This window comes from Eublepharis macularius, chromosome 8 (genome assembly GCF_028583425.1).
Source record: "Eublepharis macularius isolate TG4126 chromosome 8, MPM_Emac_v1.0, whole genome shotgun sequence".
In the NCBI taxonomy this organism is placed as follows: domain Eukaryota; kingdom Metazoa; phylum Chordata; class Lepidosauria; order Squamata; family Eublepharidae; genus Eublepharis; species Eublepharis macularius.
The window spans coordinates 36,557,486-36,584,797 of NC_072797.1; the positions used below are offsets into that span (position 1 = coordinate 36,557,486).

At 40.6% G+C, this 27,312-nt stretch overlaps 1 protein-coding gene across 2 annotated transcripts in view; it reads left to right on the forward strand.

The window, feature by feature from the left end:
• NLN (neurolysin) overlaps window positions 1-21,208 on the forward strand; it is a 44,733-nt gene extending 23,525 nt beyond the window's left edge. For both annotated transcript variants that reach the window (XM_054987541.1, XM_054987542.1), the window contains exons 7-13: window positions 1,141-1,276; window positions 3,803-4,169; window positions 12,399-12,600; window positions 14,385-14,571; window positions 16,591-16,719; window positions 18,605-18,741; window positions 20,673-21,208. In XM_054987541.1, the coding sequence (XP_054843516.1) occupies window positions 1,141-1,276; window positions 3,803-4,169; window positions 12,399-12,600; window positions 14,385-14,571; window positions 16,591-16,719; window positions 18,605-18,741; window positions 20,673-20,804 (1,290 nt within the window). In that variant the 3' untranslated portion in view covers window positions 20,805-21,208. The remainder of the gene's footprint in view (window positions 1-1,140; window positions 1,277-3,802; window positions 4,170-12,398; window positions 12,601-14,384; window positions 14,572-16,590; window positions 16,720-18,604; window positions 18,742-20,672) is intronic.
• The last annotated feature ends 6,104 nt before the right edge of the window (window positions 21,209-27,312 follow it).

A 27,312-nucleotide genomic window follows, 5' to 3' on the forward strand; every position in this document is an offset into this window, starting at 1 on the left:
ACTGAATGTGGATTTGAACTTGAGTCTTCCTCATTGTCCATCATCATGCTACTATATCACGCTTGGCTCTCCAGCGCATAGAGTGATGCCCTGGGTCTAGTCTTTAGTATCTTCCCTCCATGGGATCTTAAATTGCTGTGCTAGAAGAACCTTTTCCTTAGATGATGAGGAGCAGTTGCCAGTCAGCACTAGGAGTGCTGGTAGAATTGCAAAATAAGGTGATGAATAGAAACAGTGAGATAAAAGGAAACTCAACTCTAATCCTTTTCATACTTCAGTTTTACGAGCTTTAAGAACTGGCTTTAAGCTGTTTGCTCAGTTGGTAATTGAATGCACAGATGAGAGAGGTTAATTTAAAGACTGTGGTTAATTAAAAGGTTAATTTAAGGGGTAAGAATTTGTGGCTAAGTTGGGTGAAAACTTGTAATAAATTTTTGCAAAATGGCACATGTCCCAAGGCTATGTGCATTTTCATGTACTAATATGCCTTGCCCCTATTCTGCTTGACATTATTTTAATGAATTCTGTTTAATTAACTGAATCTTATCTTAAGCAGTAAAAGTTCATAAAGATCACTACTGGCTCATTTTTTGGATTATGTTTTTAATTGGGCAAAGCATGTTGTAAAAATTCATGAGGAATTTATTGTTCTACGTGTGGCATTGTTCCTATTTTAGGTACTAAGTTACAAACAAAGATGCCATTTTTCCTAGAGTGTTTATTATACATTACTAATCCTTGATGTCAATCCAGGTATGATTCAGCGTAGTTGTGATGTATGGTTGCAAGAAATGCAGCTTCTTTGAAACTGAACTTTTGTTGATTAGACACAATCAAATGCAGTAATCACACTGATTCTAGAGTGGAGTATGTAACTGTAAAGCAGATGAGTTTTAAGAAAATGGATTACTAGCAATTTAATAAAAACTTTGTACCACTGAGCAATGGCCCACCTCTCCAAGAAGAAGAAATGTAAATTATTGCTTTGAATATATAAGAAAATTTCCAACGTTTTTAAACATGCTGACAGTGTGCGAGTCATTCAGCCTATATCATTCAAAGCCTGTGTTGTTGCTGCAATTTAAGGCAGACCTTGGTTTTTTTATATGAAATAACAAAAAACCTTAATTGTTTCCCTAGGAAAATGCTAAAATTCTTCAGCAGTTGCTTCCTTTGAGGGCAAAATTAGCAGAACTTCTAGGATACAGTACGCATGCCAACTTTGTACTGGAGCTAAATACTGCGAAGATCACAGATAATGTAACAGCATTTCTAGGTCTGTTTTATTTATATGTAATGTAATATTACAAATATCAAATATGATTCTTTGGTTTATTGTGAAAATAATTGTGAAGTTTTTGGGAAGGGGGGCAGGAGAAGCTATAGCTTTATCTTTGGAAGTAGCAACTGCTGTGTTGTGGCAGACCTCGGTTAGCCAAGCAAGAGTGGGCAGGCACTTCTCTAGGGTCTACACTGATGGATGCTTGCTTGGCAGAAATTGAGCAAGGGCAGATGGCAATCCAAGGACAGGATGGAAAAGCAGGGTCAGCATCTGGGAAAGCTGATCAGGCACATCTGGTCTCTTACTAGCAGGCTAAGAAAGGATTGGCTAGCACAGATGAAGCTTTGGACTGAGAGCATGGGTGCAACTGGAATGAAGCTTGAAGGGGGCTGGACCCAATCCAGAGAGGCAGCAGACAGTGCACACTTGAGGAAGGATTTAGAAGGGGGCCATCCGGCATTGGCAGATGAGGAAGAGTGATGTAACTGTTCCTTCTACAAGAGCTGGAAATTATGTTGGTCTGTCATGTGAAACAATAAAGAACCCAGTTGGGGAATTGCTGCAATTACCTAGTTCCCTGGTGGTCCTTCCCCTCCCACCTGATCAGTATGGAATGACAGCTGCTCCCCAGTCTGCTTCTGCTGGCTGTGCTAAATCTCAGTGGCCCCACAAGAATCAGTCCGGCAGTCATCCTAACAAGGACAGTCACGTATGCATAATTGGAGAGTGCGAGAGAACACTTGAAGTAAGGGCATTAAGAAGAAAGACTACGTAATGCCTTATAAACCATTCATTAACTAGAAACAATGGTAGCTAAGCAATTAGAGCACCTATTTAACATCCCAGAGTCTTGTACATTGTAAATCCAATGCAACTAAAGAAAAAAAGAAGCAAAGCACAAGGAGAGTCCTGCCAGATCAGGCCGATTGCCCTTCTATCCACCTATTGCATCCTGTTTTCCATAATGGCCAGACTGATGCCCTAGAAGTTCCACAGAGGCCTATGCTGCATTCAGCTGGCAACATCTGATATTCAAAGAACACAGAGGCTGTGTTGAGTCAGGTATTGGTTGAGTCTCCCTTTAAAGCCATCTAAGCTATTGGCTGTCACTACTACATTTTGAAGCACTGAGTTCAGCAAGTTAAGTATCATGCATGAAGATGTGTTTTCTTTGTCCTGCAACTACTGCCTATCAGCATTATTGAGTATCTCCAAGCCCAAGTGTTTTGAAAAAGAGAAAATTAACTGCTTTCTGTGTTTCATGCATAGCTTTATAAACATCTGTCATGCCTCAATTAGTTGTCATTTTTCTAAACTGGAAAGCCACAATTTTTTTAGCTGTCCATCATAGGAAAAGTGTTCTAACATCTTGAACACTCTGGTTGCCTTTTTGTCCCCTTTCCAGCTTTACAATATTTTCTGAGATGTGGAAACTAGAACCAGAGAAAGTATTCCAAATGCAGTTGCACAATAGATCTATACAAGGGCATTACAGTAATGACCCTTTCATTTTCATTACCTTTCCTTAATGTAAAATTTGTCCTTTTTAAAATACTGTCACACAGTGATGCAACATTTTCCTTTTGTTATCCACCATTGAGTTATCCCAAGAGCTTTCCCTGGTCAGTTACCACCAGTTCAAACCCCATCAGTGAGTATGTGATTATGATATTTTGCTCATATAGGCATCACTTTACACTTCTATTGCACATAATTTGCCATGTTGTTGCCCACCTGCTAAGTTTAGAGAAATCCTGTTGGAGTTCTTCACAATCAACTCTTTTCTCTCTGTCTTGAATAACTTGGTGCCTTCTGCAAAACTGGCTAATCGCTGATTCCAAATCATTAATTAATAAATTAAATAACACTACTTCCTTCCAGTGAAAAAAACTGTTAATTTACTCTTACTACCTGTTTTCTGTTGTTCAAAAACATATGATCCACCAAAGAACTCATCCTCTTATCCCACTACTACTGCATTTTGTCAGGCACCTTTGATGAGGGACTTGTCAGAAGCTTTTTTCATCTGAGTTTTGCTTCCATCCAGTTTTAAATGGGAATATGCTTTTTGGGGCGGGCTGGAAACTCCATGGCTATAAAATGAGTCCTTGGCTTAACCCTTACTTTACATATGAAAATATATGTGCCATAAGGATATTGGCTTAGTAGTTTAAAGTCCTCTGTGAGTTTAGCTAAAGTAAATTATACTAAACATTCTTCTATTTAGCCTAGTTTCTCCTCCAATAAATTTGTTATTGGTCTTTTAATTAAAGAGGGATTCCTTAGGTATATTAAGCATTAAGTAGGCATTAATTTAGCATTGCTGTCCCAAAACAGGCTTTTACTGATTTGTCACTTCAGTATCATATATATTACCTATATCTGATTCCCCTGCCCCCCCCGGACCTCTATTTCCCTTCTGCTGCATTTATGAATGAAATGGTTTTTAAAAGAGGATGTTATGCAATAACATGGTATAAGGGACTAAATAAATTGGCATAGTCTTTGTTTCATTTTCAGATGATCTAAGCAACAAGCTGAAGCTTCTGGGTGAAGAAGAGAGAGCGTTTATTCTAAACCTGAAGAAAAAGGAGTGTCAAGAAACAGGATTGGAATATGATGGGCGAATTAATGCATGGGATCTGCATTATTATATGAATCAGACAGAGGAGCTCAGATACTCAGTAGATCAAGAGAAACTGAAGGAGTACTTCCCTGTAGAAGCAGTCACAGAAGGGTTACTGGACATTTACCAGCAGCTGCTTGGACTAGTCTTTGAGCAAGTAGACAATCCTCATGTTTGGCATGAGAGCGTTACTCTATACACAGTGAAGGACAGTTCAACAGGAGAAGTTTTAGGACAGTTCTACTTGGACTTGTATCCAAGGTACTCATACAGTTTATGGCTAATATAGCCCTTACTTTCTTTTGTCTGATTAAGATGAGAGTGATATTTAGTGGTTGTGGGGGGTGGATGCAATATTAGAGTGCTGAGAATCTGACTGTGGCATGTCATTTCTTGTGCTCGCTCATCATTTTCCCCCAAGGAACCGTTCTGGTGACTGTATTGTATTTGTCACTCACACATTCAGCAGCTGTCCATATCAGCCACCTCCCATTATTACGGAATTTATTCAGGGATGCAAGATAGAAGCTAAAAATACCACAAGTGCCAGTAACGGTGTGTTCCTAATATTTGTTTGTTTCATGTTTGCAACATGCCTTTACAACACCTGGCATGAAGCTTAAGGTGTATCCAGACCTTATTTGGTGAAACTGAACAGCTACTCAAGCGCAAGGAATTTCTAAATCTCCTTAGGCAACCCTTCCAACTCGGTTGTGGATTAGAAAACCAGGTGCTGCTGGTTTAGGGTCCTCTGTTTACTGCTCAGTCAGTCTCCACCTTGAAAACAGAGTACAAATATGAAACCTAACCTTTTCCTTGATAAAAGGCTTGCAGCTTCAATTCCCTTGGAGAATCCACAGACCTAATTGAGAGGAATTTCCTTGTTCTTCAGAGGTATTTGGTTTTGTTCTCGGGCATTGTGATTCTAAGCGTGTTTTCTGAGATGTAAGACCCATTGACTTCAGAGTGCATAGGATTATGCAGCCTTTGTGTATTGCAAAGCATAAAGGAACACCTTTTAGGACTTCCTGCAGCTAATTTAGTAGGAAAGTTTAAATGTTTTGGTTGTTGTGGGTTTTCCGGGCTGTAAATGTTTTGTTGCTGTTCTTCCTGACTCCGTACTGACAAGTTACCAAACCATGGGTTGGCTATTGTAAGTGAACCTGCAGGCTCCCTTTTCCTTGCAATCACATTTCTTAGTTCTTGCTAACCATAGTTTGCATGACATCTAAATTGAAAGAGTGTGGTTGACACTAGCCTCCTAAACGTGGTTTGTAAACCCACTTCAGACCATGGTTGCAAATCATGATGGTGACCAAATTTAATTTGGATGTTACAACAAACTCTGGTTAGTGAAAACCAAGAGGTAGGAAATGCATGCAGAGGAGGGGAGCATATGAAGGTGCTACCTATTACAAAATCGTGTTTTGGCATTATATCTGGATTTTATTTAATTTTTATTTATTTATAGTCTGCTTTCTCCCTGAGACCCAAGGCCGGTGCAAGTGAATGCAATATAACCAACAGCTAGGACATTCGCTGAGTAAAATACAATATGAATAACAGTTAAGACATTCAATGAACTGATACAATAGGATACGCTAGTGGAAAATTTGAAAATAAACATAAAGCTGAACAAACAGATGGAACCTTTCTGAGTGTAACTAATTAACATGGAATTTTTAGCAAACAGAGAAAGTGTGTGTACAGGCAGCTGTTGATTTTGCCCAACTGCCTGGTGGTACCTGAAGAAGACCCTGTTCAGATGAGCAAAAATGCTGTGGAAAGTAGGGGAAGAGGCGGTTGCACAGATATGAGAGGCCAAGGCCATGAAGGGCTTTGAATGCGATAGTCATGCCCTTGAATTGAGCCTGGTAACTGATGGAGTGACTGCAGATATATATCCTTTGTCTAGCTCCTGAAGGAAAATGAGCTGCTGCTGCTGGATTGAGCGTATGTCTTTGTAAAATTACTATGAATATATGATCTTTAGCTAGAGTAAACCCCGATTGTTCATCACATGCCCTTCATACCAAGCACAACTTTTTTGTGTTTCCATATCTACCCAATATCCATCCAGTGTGGAATTCTTGAGCCTTTTTTATAAAAGATAAAATTAATGTTTGGGTAGATTAGGGCTTTCCAATGGGGTGCCACCAGTACCTTCCCTAGTGCTCACCAAGCTTTTCAGAAAGTGGGTGAGGCCATTGGAAGGAATGGACTGTTATTGGATGCCCTCATTCCAATTAAAGGGGTTTTCCATGGCTGCAATAGTGGCCACAATGTTATCTGAATTTGTCTCCTTGTGAGTAATAGAGAGTGGGGGAATTAGCAGCAAGTAAGATGGCTATGCGAGAGGCAGTAACAACGGGATCTTTTCCATCAATGTCTACGGGGTAGACATTCCAAAGTAGCAAATGAGGCGGGTGCTTAAACTTCAAAGAGCAATGTTTTATTGAAAGAGGGAAATGCATGCATAAACACACAGGGTAAATAGCAAAAATGGTTACACATGCAGAGTACTAGGAAGCTATGCGGAAGTTGGAATAGAGGGAGGGAGGGCAAAGTATATCTACCTATCCTGAAGAGTAGTCCAGTCCACAGGGAAGAGAGTAGCTTCAAACGCCAGCCTTCTCAGCCAGGAGAGCAAGAGGCTTAGGATAACCTCCAGAGAATAGCACTTCTGATCCAATAAGTGTGCACGATTTGAATGGGGCCAGGGCACTACTCTTATAGGGTAAAATGTGCCCTGAGGTGGGCTAGCCTACCTAGCCGTTGGAACAAAGACTCCAATGGTTAGTTCCTGAAAGTTATAAAAGGTTTGGTTACCTTGATTGGTAGCTGCCGGGGCATATGAAAGAGAATGCAAAATTTGTCCTGGCACTGCACAAAGGGACAGTTTGTTAATGAAGTCCACTGGAGCTAAGTTGATGAATTTAGGTGGGGAATGCACCTTCACAGGAATGAATTATAAATACTTATGAATGCTAGTTGATTTTCTCCTCAATCATGGACCGGAGATCTCATCACGAAAGGTGGAAAAGGAATGTGTTAAGTGGGGTGACTCTGCGAGACCTTTGTTGTACTGGATTCCTTTTCGGGGCTGGGGAGATTGCAAACTAATCACCACTAGTCTCTCTGCATTTACATGCGGCAGTCTATTCATGCCTGGGTCTCCTGGGCAGGACTCAGCAACTGTTAGCTGGAATTCCCCTGGCTGCAATCCAAACTGCCATTTAAAATCCAGGGGTCTTGTGATTTTATATCACAGGTAGCCATATTAAATGGCTATTAAAGATGGCGGAGGCTGGGCCGACTGCTTACAATTGCCACTGAAGGATCAGGACTAGTAAGCACCTAGGCTTTCCTTAGTCAGTGTATGGTTCCATTCTCTCTTCAGGGCTTTCCTTCTTTTCATTACCCCTACTTTTTCTCCTTTCTCATCACATGTTTGGAGATGTTGCCACGTAATTCTTTTGCAAAGCAATGAGGGAGATGTTGCATTTGGCTCTGCCTTCTGCAGTAGCCATTTTGGATTTGGTTCTGCTTTTTGCAACAGCTGTTTTGGGTGCAGAACTCACTACCCCCTACCAAAATTCCTAAGGTGTCTACAGCCTCAAAAAGTGTGAAGACCCTTGGGGTGGATGAAGAACCCTTGTGAGAAACTAGGAATTAAATCTTATTGCCTTGAATAGCTCCCTTTTTAGGCGTTCATTTCATACCATGAAATTTGTTTCCAGGGACCCGTTGTTACCAATCCTGACTGCTTTCAGGAAGTGCTTACATAAATTCTGAATCTGCTCAAGCACCTAACTACGTGTGATGAATTTATTTATTTATTATATTAGATTTTTAGTCCGCCCTCCCCACCAAGCGGGCTCAGATCATAGCACAACATTTTAATTTACATAAAAACACATAAAGTCCTTATGTCCCTTGTGTGTCAGTCACAGTCCTATTGATCAGGCACACACTGGGAGTTTCATGCTCGGAACTTTATCCCAGGATACATGTGAGCCCAAATCAGACTGAGATGGCAAAAAGAGGAGATTTAAGCATCCCTCCCCTTCCCAGCACACTGTTTTTCTGACATGAAATGCCCCCATTCAGCCATTGTTTGACCTGTTGGCCAAACTTAGGTGTACTGATGAGTTGCCTGTAAGGTTCCCTAGACCCATATAAAGTCAAGAAATCACTGGCAGGGGGAGGCTTAAGCCCCCTTGTACCATAATTCCAACCTGAACTGAACACACATGCCTAGGAATTAAGTTCCTAGTATGGAACTTCCAGAGTGTGTCTGCTTGACTGGACTGGTGTGGACTTGGGAGAGAGAGCAACCGCTTACTGTGGTTACACCGTTAATTTGCAATTGCAGTGACTTTGCTGACCTTGTTTCCCCTTGAGCTTTAGGTAGAAAAGTTTTCTAATTATTCAGAGCTTGGCCATCTTTGTGAATTGTATCTATTGTTTCCAGACTGCAGTAGTGCAGTACATTTTTATGGATAAAGATTTGAATAACACAACCCTTTCATACTCTAAAAGCTTTCCCTGTAAGCCTTTTAATGACAAACATGGTTTAAATAAAAATCCAAGCAAGGCTGACTTCTTAAAGCTTTGTTACAAACTAACCACTGCATTTTTTGCTGTGTTGCCTGTAGCCATGATTCAACACTGTATCTAATAGTTTTCTTTGCCTATGATATCAAGCTGCCTCCTTTATTAGCCTCATCTAGGAATTTTTTTCTTTTTGTAACAGTAACACAACTATCTTTTGGCTGGCTTTTCGTAAGCACTGTTACCAGTTATGGCCGCCTAGTTCTAGTGGGGCCTGCAACCCTGCTAATTCTAGAAATAATCTTATTAAATGAGTTAATTAAATGAGTTAATTAATCTTCACAGCTCCTTGTAATTCTAGGGGCTACTTTTAATACTGAGGTCATGCTGCAATCTTATGACACAATACTGTTTAACTTCTATGGCCAGAGTTATCAAGGAACTATACAGGAATCTGTTTCCACTGCTGCCCAAAAAAACAAGACTCCAGGATAACCCAGTTTAACTATGTGAAATAACTCCAGACTTATGCATTTTCTGGCTAGCAGTTGATATAAAAACAGAGGAAAATGAAACTGATTTCATATAATCAGTGAATTGATATGTTGCTCCTGTAATCAGTGGTGCTCAATCCTTGTGTTTTGCACTATGTACGCAAGACTGTTACATCCCAGTATTCCATTATTTAAACCAGAATTATTACCATCTCAGGGTTTGTACTCTAAGAGTAATGCAGATTAGTATTCCATCATCATCTAAAAGAATACATGGACAGGGTGGGGCAAAAATCGATGCTTTATTATTTATTTATTTACATTATTTATGGTCCTTCTTTCTCCCTGGAACTCAAGGCAGTTTCCACAGTGTAAGTCAATGTAATGAACAGCTTTGACATTCAGTAAACAGTGCAATAGAGTAAACAAGTGCAAATTTGCAGAGATTTGAAAACAACCAGAAATCTGATACAGACTGAGCTAAAGCAATGCTAAAACAGAGTATAAGCAATTTACCGTAACATATTAAACAGCACAGAAACTACCCAGTAGGGAAAATATATACATACAGCAACAGACAGTACACAATATAGGCTACAGCCGCTATTAGGAGTGTGCAATTTGGTATACCTGGTCCCCCCCCCCAAATACTTTATCAGTATTTGGGGGCAGTGTAGTGAGTGCTGCCTATCCTTTAAAGAACCCCCTCCCCCCCAAGTTTCAAGTGAATTGAACCAAAGGATCCAGTTCTACAGGTCCCTGAACAAGGTACCCCCAGCTACTGTCCGTTGTAGCCTGTTGGAAGGAAGAGAATTGCAAGCTTTCTCCGTGGTAAAGAAGGCTTACCCAAACACAGAAGAGCAACCACTGACCCAAAACCTCTCCAAAAGCACTAACAAAGCCCAACAGAACTTGGGAAATCCCAGAAGTACCCAACGTGTAGAACTTCTTACCCTGAAAGTGCAGCTTGGGTCTCCTCCTTTTTCTTTGTTTTTCAGCCCAAGGAGAGAGGGGAGGGAGGTGACTTTTAACAACAAATGGCACTGCGTATTATGAAGAGCTGCTGCAATGACTGTCCTAACATGCAGTACTATTTATCTTGAGAGTTACCGCTCTTCCTGTTCGCCTCTCCTTGGACCAGGAGATTCTCCCCCCTCATAGGTTATAATGGAGAGTGGTTGGGGGACCTTGTTCAGGGTCCTGTAGAATTGGATCCCTTAGTCCAATTCACTTGAAACTTTGGTGGGGGAGGGGGGTCTGTAGTGGACAGGAAGGACTAGGTTTCCTGTAATTTTTGTGGAGTTTGCTTGAAAAACGTGACCCCTGTTCCTTGGATAGTTTCCCCCATAGGGAATAATGGAGCCAAATGTATTTTGATTTTTGAATAAAACCAGCATCTGAATACTAAATTGGTATTTTTGGACCCTAATATCTGGAATATCATATATGGTATACCTTGAAATGCATAATAGTGGTTTTTTTATGTTCATACCTGTAATGCCTGTCCCTTTCCTAACACATCGTCTTCTAACCATTTCCTTACACTACATGCTTTTACCACCTTAATTTTAAGGACAGTGTAGTAATAAGATGACCAATCAGCTATACATAATCTTGCACATATGCCCTTAGCATGCTGCTTTTCAAATGTTTTATTTCAAAGTATATGGGTTTAACAAAGCAAATACCAAATTTTGTTTAAAAATGACTTCCTTAAAACTGTTTCAAAAGCTGTTCAATCCAGAACTGAATTGAGCAAGCCCAATTCAGACCTCATTTCCTTTAGATAATGGGTATAAAATACCTGGTTTTCAAAAGATACTTGTAGACATTCTTTCCCAAGGGTTAATTATGTATTTGCTGATTGATATGCAGATTCAGAATTCTGGAAGTTTGCATGCCAAACGCTTGCTCTTTTTTTCCCCTCACTAATCATTTTATTCCAAAAACTATGAGCAGGATATGCACTGGGTCCTTTCTTCAAAGTGGTGCAGCCATTGCTGCTTTCAGAGAGAGAGAGAAAGGAATCCTTTATCCTTCTGTTCAAGTGACAAGGCATTCTTGCAGCGTAGCATTTTTGTGCCACCGGGTGTAGTGCATTTTGATGGGAGATGTTTAGACTCAAATGTAGATTATAAGTTCTAGGTGCAGTTACTTCCCCTTGAAAATAGTTTCATGTCAGTAGCCAAGTTGGTACAGTCAAAAAACAAGTTCTGTTGGACCCAGATCTTGCTCTTCTCCTTGAAAAGTCTTTTAAAAATCAGGTACTTAAGTATAGATGAAATATTGAGGATGGATATTTATTTTATTTTATTATGTGTATTCCACCTTTCTTCCTAATTTTATCCTCCCAACAAACCTGTGAGGTAGATAAGGCTGAGAGATAGTGATTGGCCCAAGGTCACCAGTGAGTGTCTTTCTTCATGAGATATCTGACACGTGAAGAACACGTCAGGAGATGCAATTGTAGCCAAGAAGTGTAGTTTAAAAAGACAGAGCCGGTGGCAGGGCAAAGGATTTGCTATACACCAGGAGCTGTGTGAAGGGGCTGTGAAATGCCAGAAGGGAAATTTCAGCCCATTATAACCTCTTCAGGTCCAAGCCTGACTCTAGAAGGCAGCTCCAGTCCATTTCCATTCCTTCCTGCCCTCTGGTCCCACACAGTTTTAGACTGGAGAGGTGAAATTGACAGAGCCTTTGGGGAGGTGAAGATGAAATTAAGAAACCCTCTGAGGAGTGATCTCTGCTGGCTCTGTCTTTTAAAACTATGCTTCCCGACTAACATTGTGTTTTCCTACACTTGATGAACACACGCTGAGGTGTCTTGGGATTCAAACCTGAGTCTTCTAGATCCTAGTCTGACACTCTAACCACTACACTACACTGGATATAAAAAGCCATGCATAAAATCAGTATGTCAAAAGGCATAATAGGATGTAATAGAGTTCTTTCTGTGGACTGCAAAAGGTATTGAATTGAGCCTGGTTTAGTGCATTATGATGGTCAAAAATTTGTGGGATATGCTGTTAATGGGTGAAGCGATTGCCTGTTATGGTTATCGGGCATATCTGGCTTCACAGGTCCAAATGCTTCCATGTCTTTTTTTTCTTGACATCTCTTTGAAAGGAGAAAAGCTAAAGCTTCAGAGTATAGAATATGTTCTTAATACCATAATTACCATGACTAAGAATGGCTTACAGGAAAACTCAGAAGCTGCCAGAGTTATCTCTTTAGTCGTATGTCTAAATTGAGGGGAGGAGAATGTTCTTTGGATCTCAAGTACCATGGCTGTTACAACACTAAGAAAATATTTTCCTGTTTTTAGCCATTGAATGAAAAGGATGAGCCTTTTCTACTATATATATAAGCAGTCCCAAATTATTCATCTTCTCTTTCTGTGGTACTTCTGTAAAGGATGGTTTTGGCCTATTTTCTTACTCAGAGAAGGAAAGTATGGACATGCTGCTTGCTTTGGTCTCCAGCCTGGCTGCCTCCTGTCTGATGGTAGCAGAATGATGTCAGTTGCAGCTCTGGTAACCAACTTTACAAAGCCAACTCTGGATCGCCCCTCTCTGCTGCGGCATGGTGAGGTGAAAACTTACTTCCACGAGTTTGGACATGTAATGCATCAGATATGTGCACAGGTTAGTAGGCATTTTTTTTAAATTCAAGAACAGAATATTAAATCTTGTTATCTGTGGCTCGGATCCTGCCAAGCATTTCTACTAACAAACAGAACAGGAGAGTGATTTGCAGTGATTCCCTTTTTCCACTCGTGACCTCCTGTGTGTGCACGCATACACACATGCTGTTCCTAGGGATCCCCCGTTTTCCCAGGAACAGCATTTTAGGAGGTATTTGGAACTGTACAGGAAGATGAGAAAATTGTGCTCTGCTGACTGAAATCCTTCAGTCAGCAGTAGTTTTTGACAGGATTCAGGCCATCATATGACTTATATGTTTAAAACAAACAAAGTATCAACAATTAAAATATGTTTTATTTCCAAATTAATGGTTAATTTGGTTGGATCCTTATATATAAGGCCATTCACTTTTTCTCATTAAAATTAAAAATGGCACTGTGAGGCTCCTGTGAAAGTCAGATGCAAATTTGGATGTATCCACGAGTCCTTAAAGGGACAGCCCACTCACCCGACCGCTGACGGCTTTTTTCCTTCCACATGTCTCCAATTTCAAAGTGGTAGAAGGCTGTTTTGCTTCTGATTTTTTGACGCCTTTTATGAGAACACAATTCTCTGCCCTTTCCTGCATCCCCAAAATGGCCTTGGTCATTTTCAGACACATGCTTTTATCCTACAGCTAAACTTGTTTCTGGTTTTTGGTGATCCTAGGAGCTAATGATGCCAGGCTTATTTATATCAGTCCATCTTGAATTCTGGCTCTTCCTAACTCCCAAGCATTATATAGAGAGATTTTTATATGTAAATATAGACAAGAAGTAGACCCACAGTTGTGGTTGCTTGGCAGCAGCCACCAAAGTAATTAGTTTGTTAAAGCTATAGGCACTGCTATTGTGGGGAGTTTAACCCCTGTTGTATTTTTTAAAAAGATGTTAGATTTTTTTCCTGCAAATCTGGGATGTTCTTCAAGTTTGTAGAAAGCTCTGTCTTGTATATTCATGGCTCCAGTCAGTCATGGTTCCAGTTTTCAGTATCTACAGATTTGGCCATCTTGAGAATTATATATATTGATGATAAAATGTGTTGCAATTTAACACTAATAATTCTTTGTGTATTGGTAGTAAAATCCTAATGGGCCAGTGTATAGTCCCTTCTCTGGTGGCTCAACATGGGGTGTCCTTCCTGCTGCCACCCTCCCTTCCTCCTCTTGTCTCTTGAGAGATTGTGTGGCTTGCCGTACTGTTTAAAAACTGCTGAGGAATGAGGAGGGAAAGAGTGCCTCACTTCACTGTAGTGTGGGCCATGCATGCATGCCTTGTCTCAGAGCCAAGCTACAAGTGACGCCTGACACAGGTTGGACACTTGTCAGCTTCCCTTAAGTTTTGGTGGGAAATGTAGGCATCCTGGTCTTGCAGCTGTAATGGAGAGCCAAGCTGTAAAACCAGGACGCCTACATTTCCCATCAAAACTTGAGGGAAGCTGACAAGTGTCCAACCTGTGTAAGGTGTCACTTATAGCCTGGCTCTCAGAGCCAAACTACAAGTGATGCCTGACACAGGTTGGACACTTGTCAGCTTCCCTCAAGTTTTGATGGGAAATGTAGGCAGCTTGGTGGAATGTTGGACTTTTCAACTGCCACTTGTCCATTGAACAGCTGTCAGAGAGCCAAGCTACAAGACCAGGACGCCTATGTTTCCCATCAAAACTTGAGGCATCACTTGTAGCTTGGCTCTTACTCAGCCTTTCACTCTGAGTTCATTATTTGTGTTTGTTTTCATCTCTGGCAGACTGACTTTGCTAGGTTTAGTGGAACTAATGTGGAAACGGATTTTGTAGAGGTACCTTCACAAATGTTTGAGAACTGGGTATGGGAGAAAGAACCTCTGCAACAAATGTCAAAACATTATAAAGATGGAAGCCGTGTCCCAGATGATCTCCTTGAAAAACTTGTTGCTTCTAGGCTAGCAAACACAGGTATTCCTTGGGTTTTTCTTTGGCTTTTATTTGGTATCTGTGTGGGTGGAGAAGAATTATTTAACTAACTGGCTTGAAATAAAAGTGAGCAAATGTTTTGATATTTTAATTTTTGAATCATGAGGGGGTGGGAGTCTTTTTTAAAAAATCTATTAAGGAGCCTCCCTGAGATCTATAAAATGATTAATGAACATCAAGTTCTAATTCAGTTCCTAGAGAGCCCCTTTTTCCTTTCCTTAGAAATGAGCTCTGTTGAAAATCTTAGCGAGAACACTGTCCTAGGTTCAGTAATTATTTGATCATAACCTCCTTTATTTCTTCTTCCTTGTCCCAGAAACTGACACTGTGATTTAAACTGTTGATAAGCTTGGGGTTCATGGGATGGGACATTGATACTTTGGGTAGATCCAAACATGGCTTCATATTTTTTAAGCATTTTGGCTTAAAAATTTATCCAAACTTATTTGAGTGTCCAAAAGACTGGTGCCAGAACACCAGATGACCCAGTCCTTCAATGTGATAGTAAGATAATAGCAAATATTTGATGAGTATACTTAAAGTATAAAATACAAAATGGACCATGTTGCTGGTGACTTGGAGAGATGTCTTTAAACATAGTCCTTTATGCTACTCAGCTAAAAACATAATGGCTTTGTATTTTAAAGTATACATTGGCTGACGCCCCTTGTAAAATTAGTATGTTGAGAATGTGAATTTTAACCTCATAAGATTCAAAGCAGCATTGAGTCCCCCTTCCAAAGCATATTCTGTTCAACCAGAATAGAAACTGCAGATTTTGTTGATTTGTATTCAAAATCCATTTTGCAATACTTTTATGCAGTAACTACTGGAAGCCATTGACCGAAAGGTGTGGCTATTCTTTGCACTTTCTTGGTCAGTTTAACATAGCACATGGTACAATCTATTGTGAACGGGTCTGTGTGTGTGCATGCACATGTGTGAAACTGTTCTTTTTTGTTTAATTGCATGTCTTTGCTGCTTTTTCTTTTATGTGTTTATGGCAGATTTCAGAAAACTGCCTTAGATTCACTCTTCTCTCCCTGTGGTTGATAAAGGGGTTAGGGGAGAGTGTGCAAAGCCTTAGGCTCACTTTAGATCATTCCCCAAGTACAGTCTGAAGGCCAATCGATGTGTTATAAAGTCCATGTGGTGACCACAAGGACTTTGGGTAAGATGTGCGCCTGGAGCATGATGGCAAATCAGTTTGCAGGCATGAAAGGAGTCCATTTGGATCAGAACCATAGTGCACGTGGAGAAGGGGTTTGGCTTTCCACCCCTGTGCCACTTGCCCAAGTTGAAAGGCCCCAGGGACATTATTCACCCCATTGGGGTAGCCTACACGTAAGCATCAGTACATACGTTTCCCAGTGAGCAAAGAGCAACTGCCTAGGGCCATTTCAGCTCATAGCAAGGGCATTGTAGGGAGGGGAACTTGAAGACCCTTCTCCTGCAAACCAAGTCTGTGTGCAATGCATTTAAGTTCCCAGAACACAGCTGTCAAAAATCCATGTGAACTTTGTAACATGTGAATCAGCCCTGAGGCAGTAAGTTTCTCTACATGAGACATCTTACAGGAGAATGCTCAGGTGTAGGGGGAGACAATGCTAGCTGAGAAGCGTAGTTTAAAAAGATAGAACCAACGGCTCTGTCAGTTTCACCTCTCTACAATGCCAGCAAAGATCACTCCTCAGAGGATCAGTTAATTTCCCCTTTGCCTCCCCAAAGGCTCTGTCAAATTCACCTCCCCTTCCAGGAGGCAAAGAAGAAAATTAACAAACCCTCTGAGGTATTTTTTATAACGGTGTAACTTTTTCTCTGATTCTATTGTTTTAAGCGTTGCTTTAACAATATACAATGCATCATTTGTAACAGTTAGCATATAACATTTGTACCGTTTCAAATGTTCTCTCCCAGGTAGGATTTTGCAGCCCTCACTACATTTTTCCAAGCTCCTTGCTCTGGTTTGTTGATGGTGTTTTGATCGTCTGATTTAACTAGGTCTTCTGACTCTTCGCCAGATTGTCTTGAGCAAAGTTGATCAGTCAGTTCATACTAAATCTTCTGCTAATCCAGCTGAGGAATACGCCAAGTACTGTGATGACATTTTGGGGATACCTGCAACGCCTGGTATGGAAACTTTAAAACTTCCACTTATCCCTTATTACTTTTACAAATGACAATAAAAATTATTAGGGGGATCCTTTCTAAGATGGAATGCTGTTGGGTTTTAATACCATATCACTATGGAAAGATTAAATATTTCTTTTAACATTTTTTTAAAGTGTGCGTTACTTTCCTGGTTGATTCATGTGTTAATTACCAGATATGCTGAAGCCGTGGGAACTGTGTGATACTTGGCTAGTTTGTTTGTTTTCAGACAAAAACATAAATGTTGGGGGAAATAGAAAACTATAAAGTACTGAGAGAGCACTCTGAAACAGTTCTATTCAGAATCCTCCTGAAGTTTGTTCAGTGGGAGTTACTTTCAGGCAGGGCTTCTTTTCTGGGAAAACAAATGGTGGAACCCAGTGTGTTGCCCTCAGAGAAAATGGTCACATGGCTGGCAGCCCCGCCCCCTGATCCCCAGACAGAGGGGAGTTTAGATTGCCCTCCGCACCGCCAAGCGGCGAGGAGGGAAATCTAAACTGCCCTCTATCTGGAGATCAGGGGGTGGGGCCACCAGCCATGTGACCATTTTCAAGAGGTTCAAGAACTCTGTTCCACCGTGTTCTAGCTGAAAAAAAGCCCTGCTTTCAGGGAAGTTTTCCTAAGATTACAGTGTTAATTTCTCTTCACACCTAAATGTATGTTGTTGCTTTAACAATATAAAATGCATCATCAATAATTGTTAGCATATAACATTGTACTGTTTGGAATGTTTATGGAAACTCTAAGTAAAAATGTGTTAATTCTCTAAAAACTAAATTGTAAATAATACCCAACCCTTGAGAGAGCTGCAGAGTGCTGCACCCTAAACTCTTTTGCTTATGTATGTCAGTTTCTGTAGTCTGAAATGTATGAAAAAATAAAAGTTGGAAATAGAAAACAATTATTGCAGTAAGAGAGTGTTTTAAACAATCTCTTGCCATCAAATAGGACAAGTAGAATATTTAGATATCAGGCTAACTTTATACCATTGAAAAGAGTGAACTCTTTGGTTGTGTAACGCATTACAGTGCATTAAGTGCGGACATAATCAATCGCGTACAGACAAGGGTAAACATATCCTTGAAAATTTGATTGTCTTGCATAAACATCTTCATAATACACATCCTGAGGGAGTAAAACCTTATATTAAATAACATTGTATTCCTTTTAAAAAAATTAAGTACTTCATAGGAGTTTTCTCAGTGGTCCGTAAAATCCCCTCTTTTTTCTTTGTAAAAGGTGAAAAAAGAGCATTAGGGTGGGCAGGGTTCCCCTCCCTGCAACAGGACTTCACATCTCTGTTTCTCCTCCTCTCCAATCTTTCTAGCCTGCTTGGGCAGAAGGCTTGGATTCACTGAGCTCAATTGCCTCTTTGAACAGAGCACAGAAAGGACCGTCCTATGTGATCTGCCTGCCTTTGCTTTGGCCAAAAAAGGGAGTGTCCAAGCAGGTACGCTGAGCAGGGCTCCTGTGCCCTGTCAGGCCCCCAGTCTCCAGAACAAGCTAGGATGCAGTCTGCCATTCCCCCCCCCCTTTCCTTTTATGCGCTCTGCCCACCTCCTGTGTCACACAGAGTGCTGTCAAGCGGCCAAGATGTTTTTTTCGTCTGGTTCCCCAAGGAGGGATTCAGTATGGCCAGGAGATGAAAATTCCATCCTGTTTTTTATTTGCTTGCTATTTTTGTATTCTGCTCTTTTGAATTTCAGTAGGTAAGGCCCTCCAACTCTCCTACAACCACTGGCTAAGTCCAGACTCGATTCGATTCAAAGATTTAATTGTATTTGCACTCTCCTCTGAATTCATTCTGTATTACACTTTCTCTGTAATACTGGTGTATTTGCAAGCTGTCTTCTGCTTTTTAAAGGTACAAATATGCCAGCCACCTTTGGGCATTTGGCGGGTGGATATGATGCCCAGTACTATGGGTACCTCTGGAGCGAAGTTTTCTCCATGGACATTTTTTACAATTGCTTTAAACAAGAAGGGATAATGAATCCGAAGGTAAGGAAACTTACTTTATGCTATCTAGTGTGATTTGCTTGTGTCAGTTTTCTGGAATGAGATCTGAAAAAGATGCTTTACTTGAAAGGGGAGAATTTGAGTACATAGGTAGGCATTTTGCTAGTATTTTTGTCCAGTAAATGGCCTTATGAATCTGTGGGTTAGATCAAGATGGTTTCCTCAGGCACAAGCATTTCCATCCTTGGAGTGCAGTTTTCCTGCCTTCCCCCTCCTGTCGCAGCCTGAAATGCCCCCCAACATCCTATTCTCAGGGAGATCACTCCCAAGAACAGAATTTGTGAGAAATTTCAGGCTGCTGTAGGAGTGGGGAGCTAGGAAAACCATGGTCCATGGGCAGAAATCTTTGTGCTTGCGGAAACATCTAGTCTGTTTCTGTTCCACACCTCTTCATTTTTAAAAGCAAGCAGATTTTCATGGCATTCATAATATATTTCAACTGTGTCCTGCACGATTGCCTTTTCTTAATTGCAAATTTGCCAAACCACCAAACGGGTCTAAGGCTAGAGCCTCACATAGCTGTATCTTCAACAAGAATTAATTCTTGAACGTTTTACTTTTCATTAGAAACAATACAAACTACGCTGATCAATACAGCTGGAAAGGTGGTTTGGAAATGTTAATAAATGTCTCAAAAGGCACCCAGTTCCCTCCCCATCAAGCTGAAGAGCTGCTGTAGTGTAGTGGTTAAGTGGTCAGGCTGAGAATCAGCACTCTGCTGGTTCAACTCCTACTACTGCCATGAGCTCTGCAGCCCTTCCTCTCAGCCCCAACCCCCCAGCTGTATTATGGGGATAATAAGAACACTGACTTTGTTCACTGTGCTGAGTGGGCACTAATCTGTACAGAGGGGTGATATGTAAGCGCATAGTTGTTATTGTTATCTTCCTTAAGCTTAACCAATTTCTCATTTATCTGATGTTATATGAACAGTAATCGGGACTGTTCCTCACTTGTTAATAAAATAGCCAGTTAGTTGCTACCACAGCTAAAGTGTTGCATTGCATAAGATGCCTGCATAGAAAGATGGTTAACAAATGACAGCCACAAATAAGAGATGTAGGAGCAATATAATATGTTCTAGAAATAGACTTGAGTGAAATGTAGACTACAGGAACCACCAGCACCAGTATGAAAGCCTTTCAGGACTAGACAGATTCACATAAAAAACTGGGCATAGATTATATATTATAGATTATGGAATTCCAGTGCTGCATGGTGTTTGGCTCAGAGGAGCACTCAGAATGTTGCCACATGGAAACAACTTCCCATGGGGTGCCTTGTATACTAAGCTTCACTCAAAGGGGTTGGCGAGTGGACGTTAAGATGATGATGCCCATTTCATAGGAAACATAGATATGGAAATAGGCTGGCGAAAGCAGTGTTCTGTAGTAGTGCCTTAAATGCCTACAGGGTGCTTAAGAAGTGTTCCAGACATGCAGAGTCTGGATGCGAAGCTTAGTCTTATATATGCTTAATAAGAAAAACTGCAGAAAAATGCATGCCTTCATAAACTGATCAAAGAACTCTGCTTTCTGGTAGGCTAAAGATGGGTTAACACTGGAGCTCTTCTTGAAAAGATGACATTTTTAACATAATACTGTGATAAGAGATAGACATGCTGCTTCTTTTCCAGAGTCTTACACATGTTTACCCTCACTAGTCCCCACAAGTTTTGCAAACATAGTTTGCTGAGAGTATGATAACCAAGTGCTGGAGTGTTCAGAAGGTTTATCTCACTCTTTGGTGACTGGAGAAAGAAAAACAGCCTGTGGAAGGACAAAAACAATGATGTTAGCTCTGTGCTAAGACTACCTCCTGTTTCCATACCATGGAAATTTCCTTTATTTGTTGTGAATTTAGAAAATTCACATAAACATGAAATATTAGCCAACCTTTTTATTTTCTTTTAGGCTGGAATGAAATACAGAAATCTTATCCTGAAGCCTGGAGGCTCATTAGATGGAATGGATATGCTCCAAAAATTTTTAGGTCGTAAGCCAAACCAAAAAGCTTTTTTACTGAGTAAAGGCTTATATACTTAATAAAACTATGGGCTCTTTGTAATTGGATGTCATCTGGGGAATCAGTCTTGAAATGCCTGCTGATATTCTTGACCTGAAAAGTAAAATGACAAGTGTTGTTCACCAGAAAGTTCTAATCGCTTTTATAATGTTTTTATTCCTGGTTTTAAAAATTCATGGTTCTCAACACTGACCCTTCCCACCCTGACAAAAACCCCATAGTGAAGTAATGTGCTGAATCCCTTACTTTTAATCAGTAACTTATGTGTGGATTGTGATGAAAAACACTGATGTAATGTAAAAAAAAAAGAGAGAGAAAGAAATAATAAATATAACAGTGTGGAATACAGTTGTGAACAACAAACTGATGTTTCAGTCTACAGGGTACAATGAATTGTTAGCCCAATGATTTTTTTTGAAATTCACCCAGTGTGCAGGTGCCATTTCGAGTCACTTAATCTATCCCTGATGCACTTGGATTGCTTTCACTTGAAATTGCAGCATTCACAGAACAATAAACCAAGACTGAAATTCAACAAAATAAGTGCCAAAATAATCTGACTTCCACCTCTTGAGTCTTCAAAGAATGAAAATCTGTTGATGCAATCATAAATTGAAGGTGGGGGGAGCAGGAACAACATGTCCTTTTGTTACCTGGGAGGTCAGGGAAGGTGAATTGGTATATACCACATGCATTCGGTAATTCCATACCCCAAGCCAAGTTTGCTGTCCACATCTCCTCTCCTACTGCTGCTCTGAGACTTGAAGGAATTTCTTCACCACATGTTTTCACTGTTCATTCTGTTTAACTTCAGTATTTCATAGTCATTTTGAAAACTGAATGTCCTTATGAGGTGGGAGTGGGGTCAACTTGCCAGGACGTGGCCCTAACCGAGCATTTTTCTGCTTCCCTAACCTGTTATTTTTTCCATACCATTTTGATCAAAGCTTTTTAAAGAATACAAACAAATGTATGGGAACCTATTTAGGAGATAAGTAACTAAATATGTCTGAGTGAAAAGGGAAGGAGTGGAAATCAGCACAAGAGAAACATCAAGGGTTAATTTTGCGTACTCAAAGGTGAGAAAGGGGGAAGGCCCATGGCTCACAGACAGAGCACCTGCTTTTCATACTGAAGGTCCCAGGTTTGTTCCACAGTGATGTGAAAAACTCCTACCTGAGATCACAGAGAGTTGCTGCGGGTCAGAGTAGACAATCTTGATCCTAGTGGACTAATGATCTGACTCAGTATAAAGTAGCTTCTTGTGTGGTCATCTGATCAAGCATGTGCTGTGTCTTGAACACCACAACATGTCAGCTTAATTTACAAATAACAAGTTTTTATTCAGCTCTCACTTGGGTTCAGCCTGCATTTTTAGTCAGCCTCTCAGTCAAGCTTCAGCAGCCCCCAAAAAGGTAAGTGTAATAGCCAAATAGAAGTCAGATGTAGCATATCATACCAGTAACACTCCAACAAGTTCATTTGTTTTGTGACGGGGTGTTATGGTGGTCATCTGAGGACTTGAGATATGAAAGAAAGGAAACCAAGCAGTAAGGACTAGTCCATTGACTGATATAGTAGATTAATCTAGTCTGATTGTGAGAATTGGTAGCCCAAATCTGACAAGTGATTTTTTTTTTTTAAAAAAAAAACTGAGTCCATTCACAGGTGGAATATTCTGTCTCCGCTCACCATATTTTAGCTGTCAGCAGCAAGCAAAAGTAGTCTCTGTAAACAGGGCTGGATCTACATATTTTTGAGGGGGGGCAAAAGTGAAAAATGGCACCCCCTTATATTTTTTCTTTTTAAATTCATATATGATCAATGTTTTTAATATAGATAGATAATAAACAACTCTTAAACAGAATAAATTGTGTTGATTTCGATGAATTGTTAATAATAACAACTTTACATTATCTTATCCATCATTAGCTAAGCATTCCTCCTAGAATTCCTTTTGTTGTAGGGAGCTAAGGGAGTTCATAGGCAGACATGCATGTTAGATATTAGGAAGACAGAGTTTAAGGAACTCAGAAGCATGACGAGAGTCATTCCATGGCAAAAAATACTGGAAGGGAGAGGAGCAAGCGAAGGGTGGGCTCTCCTAAAACAAGAGCTATTGCAAGCTCAAGCTGTCAATATTCCAGTAAGACAAATGTGGTAGGGAATTCACAGTGACAGGGGAAATTTAAATTCCAAAAATGGAAGCCCACTACCCAAATAAAGAAAATTGATTCAAATTCTTTATTCTAGAAAAATAAGATTTATTGGTTAGCCAATGCAAGTTTCTGACACCCCAAAGAATCCACAGCAGATGCATAGTAGAGATATATGAAAAGTAAACTCTCTTGCTAGGGCATCATGTCCTTAGGAGAAAATGCAGATAACCACTTCAACTAAAAACTTTTCTGGCTTTTTTTCCTGCAAAACTTCTCACAGCATCATCATAATTTATGGTATTTGCTGTATCACTTTCAATAGACAATATAGCCAGGCTTGATAAACGTTCCTGATACATTGCTGACCTGAGAGAGGTTTATATAAGCTTCATTTTGCTAAAACTTCTCTCACAGGATGCTGATGATGTTGGTAGAGTGGCATATGTTCTTAATGCTATACACAAATTAGGAAATGCATCCTGTAAATCATTTGTGTAAATCACAGATAATAGATCTAGGCAGCTCATTTGTTCTGTATTTTTGGAAAAATATGAGTTTGATCTCTGAATGTTTCAAGTTCACATTTAAATTCGTCGATATTTAAGTCCTCTGAATATTTTTTTGCCAAATGTTCTGCAGCCACCATTAAGTCTGAGCTACTCATTTTCATCAATTTTTCACCACCAAGAAAAGAAAAATCTGTGTTTAGTCTTTTGGTGTTTTCAAGTCTTGTATGCAATTCTGTTAGTATTCTGTCAAAAACCATGTTAATCCCATGCTTGAATCGTTCTTCTGTTGAAAATGTACAGGCCTCATCGCTTGCAACTGGGAAATTTCGGGGGGAATTGATATGTATGCAATACTTAACTTTCCTGTCAAACCACTTATTTTATTGATTTTACAACTTAAAATGTATTAGCATATAGAAGTGTGCTATGTAGAATCTCTTTTGGCTGGAGATCAGATCTAATTCTGGGAGATCTCTAGCCTGGAAGCTGGCAACCATACCCATAAGGCTGGATGCTAAGGACTGTTTTTACTAGAGGTGTAAAATGTCCGCACATTTTGACGCCATAGGAAAAAGGTCCCTCCTCCTTTTTTTTCCCCTACAGAAAAATAAACTGGGAAATTTTGGGGGAAATTGATACATATGCAATACTTAACTTACTTTCCTGTCAAACCACATCTTATTTTATTGATTTAACAACTTAGTATATGGAAGTGTGCTATGTGGAATAATGAAATTTAGAAGTATAAAGTATTCTAGTATCCCATGCCCCTACCTTCCTGCCTTGGTTTGATCATCTCCCTCAGTGCTGATCTCGGAGCAAATACAGCCCCTGCTGCTGGGGCAATGGAGGAGCCTTCCCCCTCCCCCTCCATGCGCACGTGCACTCTGCCCCGTCCCACCTTTTGGTGCTGTGGCACTTCAAGCTCTTCTCATCCCAGGCAGCAGCGCAGAGACGGGGGGGGGGAGCGAGTGAGCCAGGCACGAGCGCCTATTTGCTGGGAAGAGAGACAAATGCGGATCCCCCTCCTTGCCGGCACGTGGGGCTGCCCTCTCTTTGATGGAGCAAATAGAGGTGCCTGCCGGCTGCCGGGGCCTGCGGGGGGGGCGGCAGTGGAGCCCTCCCCCTCCACACACACATGCCTTCTGCTGACTGTCCCACTGCTGACTGTCAGCTATTGAGAGTTGAGGCAGAAAAAAAACCAAGTGGAAGAGCTGGGCACGAGCAGCTATTTGCTGGGGAGGCAAACTCTGTTCCCCTTCTTTGCCGCCCCCTCTTTGACGGCGCCCGGGACAGGCAAACCCCCCTGCCCCGCCCCAAGATCCAGGCTTGTCTGTAAATAAATTGGATCGTTTTTATCAATATAATAACAACTGCACTTATTTACTGCTCTTCTAGACAGGTTACTGCCTCACTCAGAGCAGTGAACAGAGTCAATGTTGTTATTATCCCTACAATACAGCTGGGGCTGAGCAGAGTGACTTACCCAAGGCCACCTCAGCTCATGGCAATAGTGGGATTCGAACCAGCAAAGTGCTGATTTGCAACTTAACCATTTAATCACTATATTTATTTGGGGTCATTGTTAACCGGGCATTTCATAACTAAACCGGCTTTTAGTTATGTCCCCACTAGGAAACATTTTCTGCCATTTTGAGCTAAATTGGATGGATCCAGTGGAGTTTGATAGGAGTTCTGTACTTAATATGGGCCATTTCCAGATGGCTTACCTGAAGCTGCTCCATGCCGCAATGTTGTGGATCGTGCCGGGGAAAATGCGAAATACCGCGTTTTCTCGTGCGGGTTTTGCGCGATGTCGCGCAAAACTCGCACAAGAAAATGCAATATTTCGCATTTTCCCCGGCACGATCCACAACATTGCGGCATGGAGCGGCTTCAGGTAAGCCATCTGGAAACGGCCACAGTTGTGTAATCTGCATATTGTTGTCTTGAATGTGTGATCTTGACTTCTGACCCATTTTTCCAGTTCTAATTTATCCTCCAGGCTCACTTCCCATGGTATCATGTAACAAGAGACATCAGCTCCTCTGAACTTTTAATGTGGTGGAAGGGGAGAGAAGTTCATTTTGAAAGCTAATTTAGCCATTAGCTTCAATTTCTTGGTCAACCTTCCTGGGTCTGTGTGAATTCAGAATGCAAGTGAGCAAATCACACTTCTTTGTTTACTTAAAGAAAGAGAAAAATTAGCTTAGAACCCTTTTTCCTGACATGTTTTCCAAAGCCAGGGAGTTCTTAACACAGTGAAGCATGTATTCTGACCAGCTCAAGAAGGACAGTATCATAGACTTCCTCAAATTGATGGGTAAAGCATGTATGTTGGAAAGGGCCTTCTTATAAACAAGTGGTCTATTAATAATTCTGACATTAGTTTTTAAGGAGGGAATGAAAGAATGAATCCTATGGTAATGTTAAAAGCTTGTGATGAGAAAGAATAGAAATGTCGAGGAGTTAGTGCCATACTACTGGCACTTGCATCAAGACTTGGGCTTAGAGCAAAGAATGATTAATTTTTATTGATTTGTTGATTTTCAAAGAAATGATAGGATCATAGCTAGCAAGTCTTTGTCAGTTTTTGTTCTACCCTCACATACTGACTTAGACCACGATTCTTTGTTAATAGCAACAGAGAACACTCACTGTAGCATGTTTACTGGCTTCACGTTGTTAATTTCCTGCCTCCCATAGTGTGATTTTTTTTGGCAAGCCCTAGTCTTGTCTCTTACTGTATACACTTTAATTGTACATCCTGCCTGCCCCTGCAACTTCTCTTCATCTTTTAACTCCTTGGCAGTTTAGCCATTATTAAGAAAATTCTGTACTGTATTCAAGCCAGTGGCTTTGTACAAGAGCACAGTGTGTCATTCTAGCCTCTTGCACAAACATTTGTAGATTTGTGGTAGTTCCCTCCTCCCTGGTGCAAGGTATGCACATGAGAGAAGCTTGTGTAGTTATATGTACAATGTGATGTTCTGTTTTGACTTTCAGTAAGATGTTTTACGTAATCATTAGTTTGCCTAGAGAAGTTGCACAGCAGGAGAAAATTTTTAAGATCAGTGCAGCCTCACAGGTCCCTCTAGCATTGATGTCTTTTTTCACTTGGCAGCAGTTTTCCAAGGTTTCAGGCACAAGCTTTTGCACCTCAGTCACCTAACTGTAACACAATGAATGGGAGTTGCCCTGTGTGACCTTCAGTCTGGGAAGTGTGCTGCGCAGCTAATGACCCCTCCTTTCTGTGGAGAAGTGTCTAGTAAGAAGGGGGGCCGAGTGAGGATGCATGTTCAAAATGAAGTTCTTCAGAATGCAAATAACATACGATGCAGTAAGGAAGTTTTCTGTTCTAAATCTACTGGAGAGAAATTTCCACAGGAGGGAGACCTTTCTCCGGATAGAGAGGCTTCAGTAGAGAGAGCTCTTGATTTGGTGGTGGGGAGAGCAATGAGGCTGATGTTAGGAGGTAATTAGCCTTTTTAAATTAAAGTAGGCTTTTGGGAATATCCTGTGGTTGAAATGTTTGCAAAAGTAGCGCAGCCAAAGTAAATGGCAAGCTACCATTTAATATCTCTTAACCTGTGATCATGAGAACTTGCTAAGTTCTATTAAAATGAACGGGTGTTTCATTCTGAAAACATTTTCTTGGGACTTAATGTGCATGTTCATTACTTAATGATTTATTCTTTTTTCAGTAATCCCTTAAAGGGCTGTGTTTAACTACTATTGAGTAGCTTTGTTATAACCTAAATGCTGTTAGCCTCTGATAGGTACTATCTTTTCGGATGATTTATTGGAACAGTCAGTGTAGTGTAGTGGTTAGAGTGTCAGACTAGGATCTGGGAAACCCA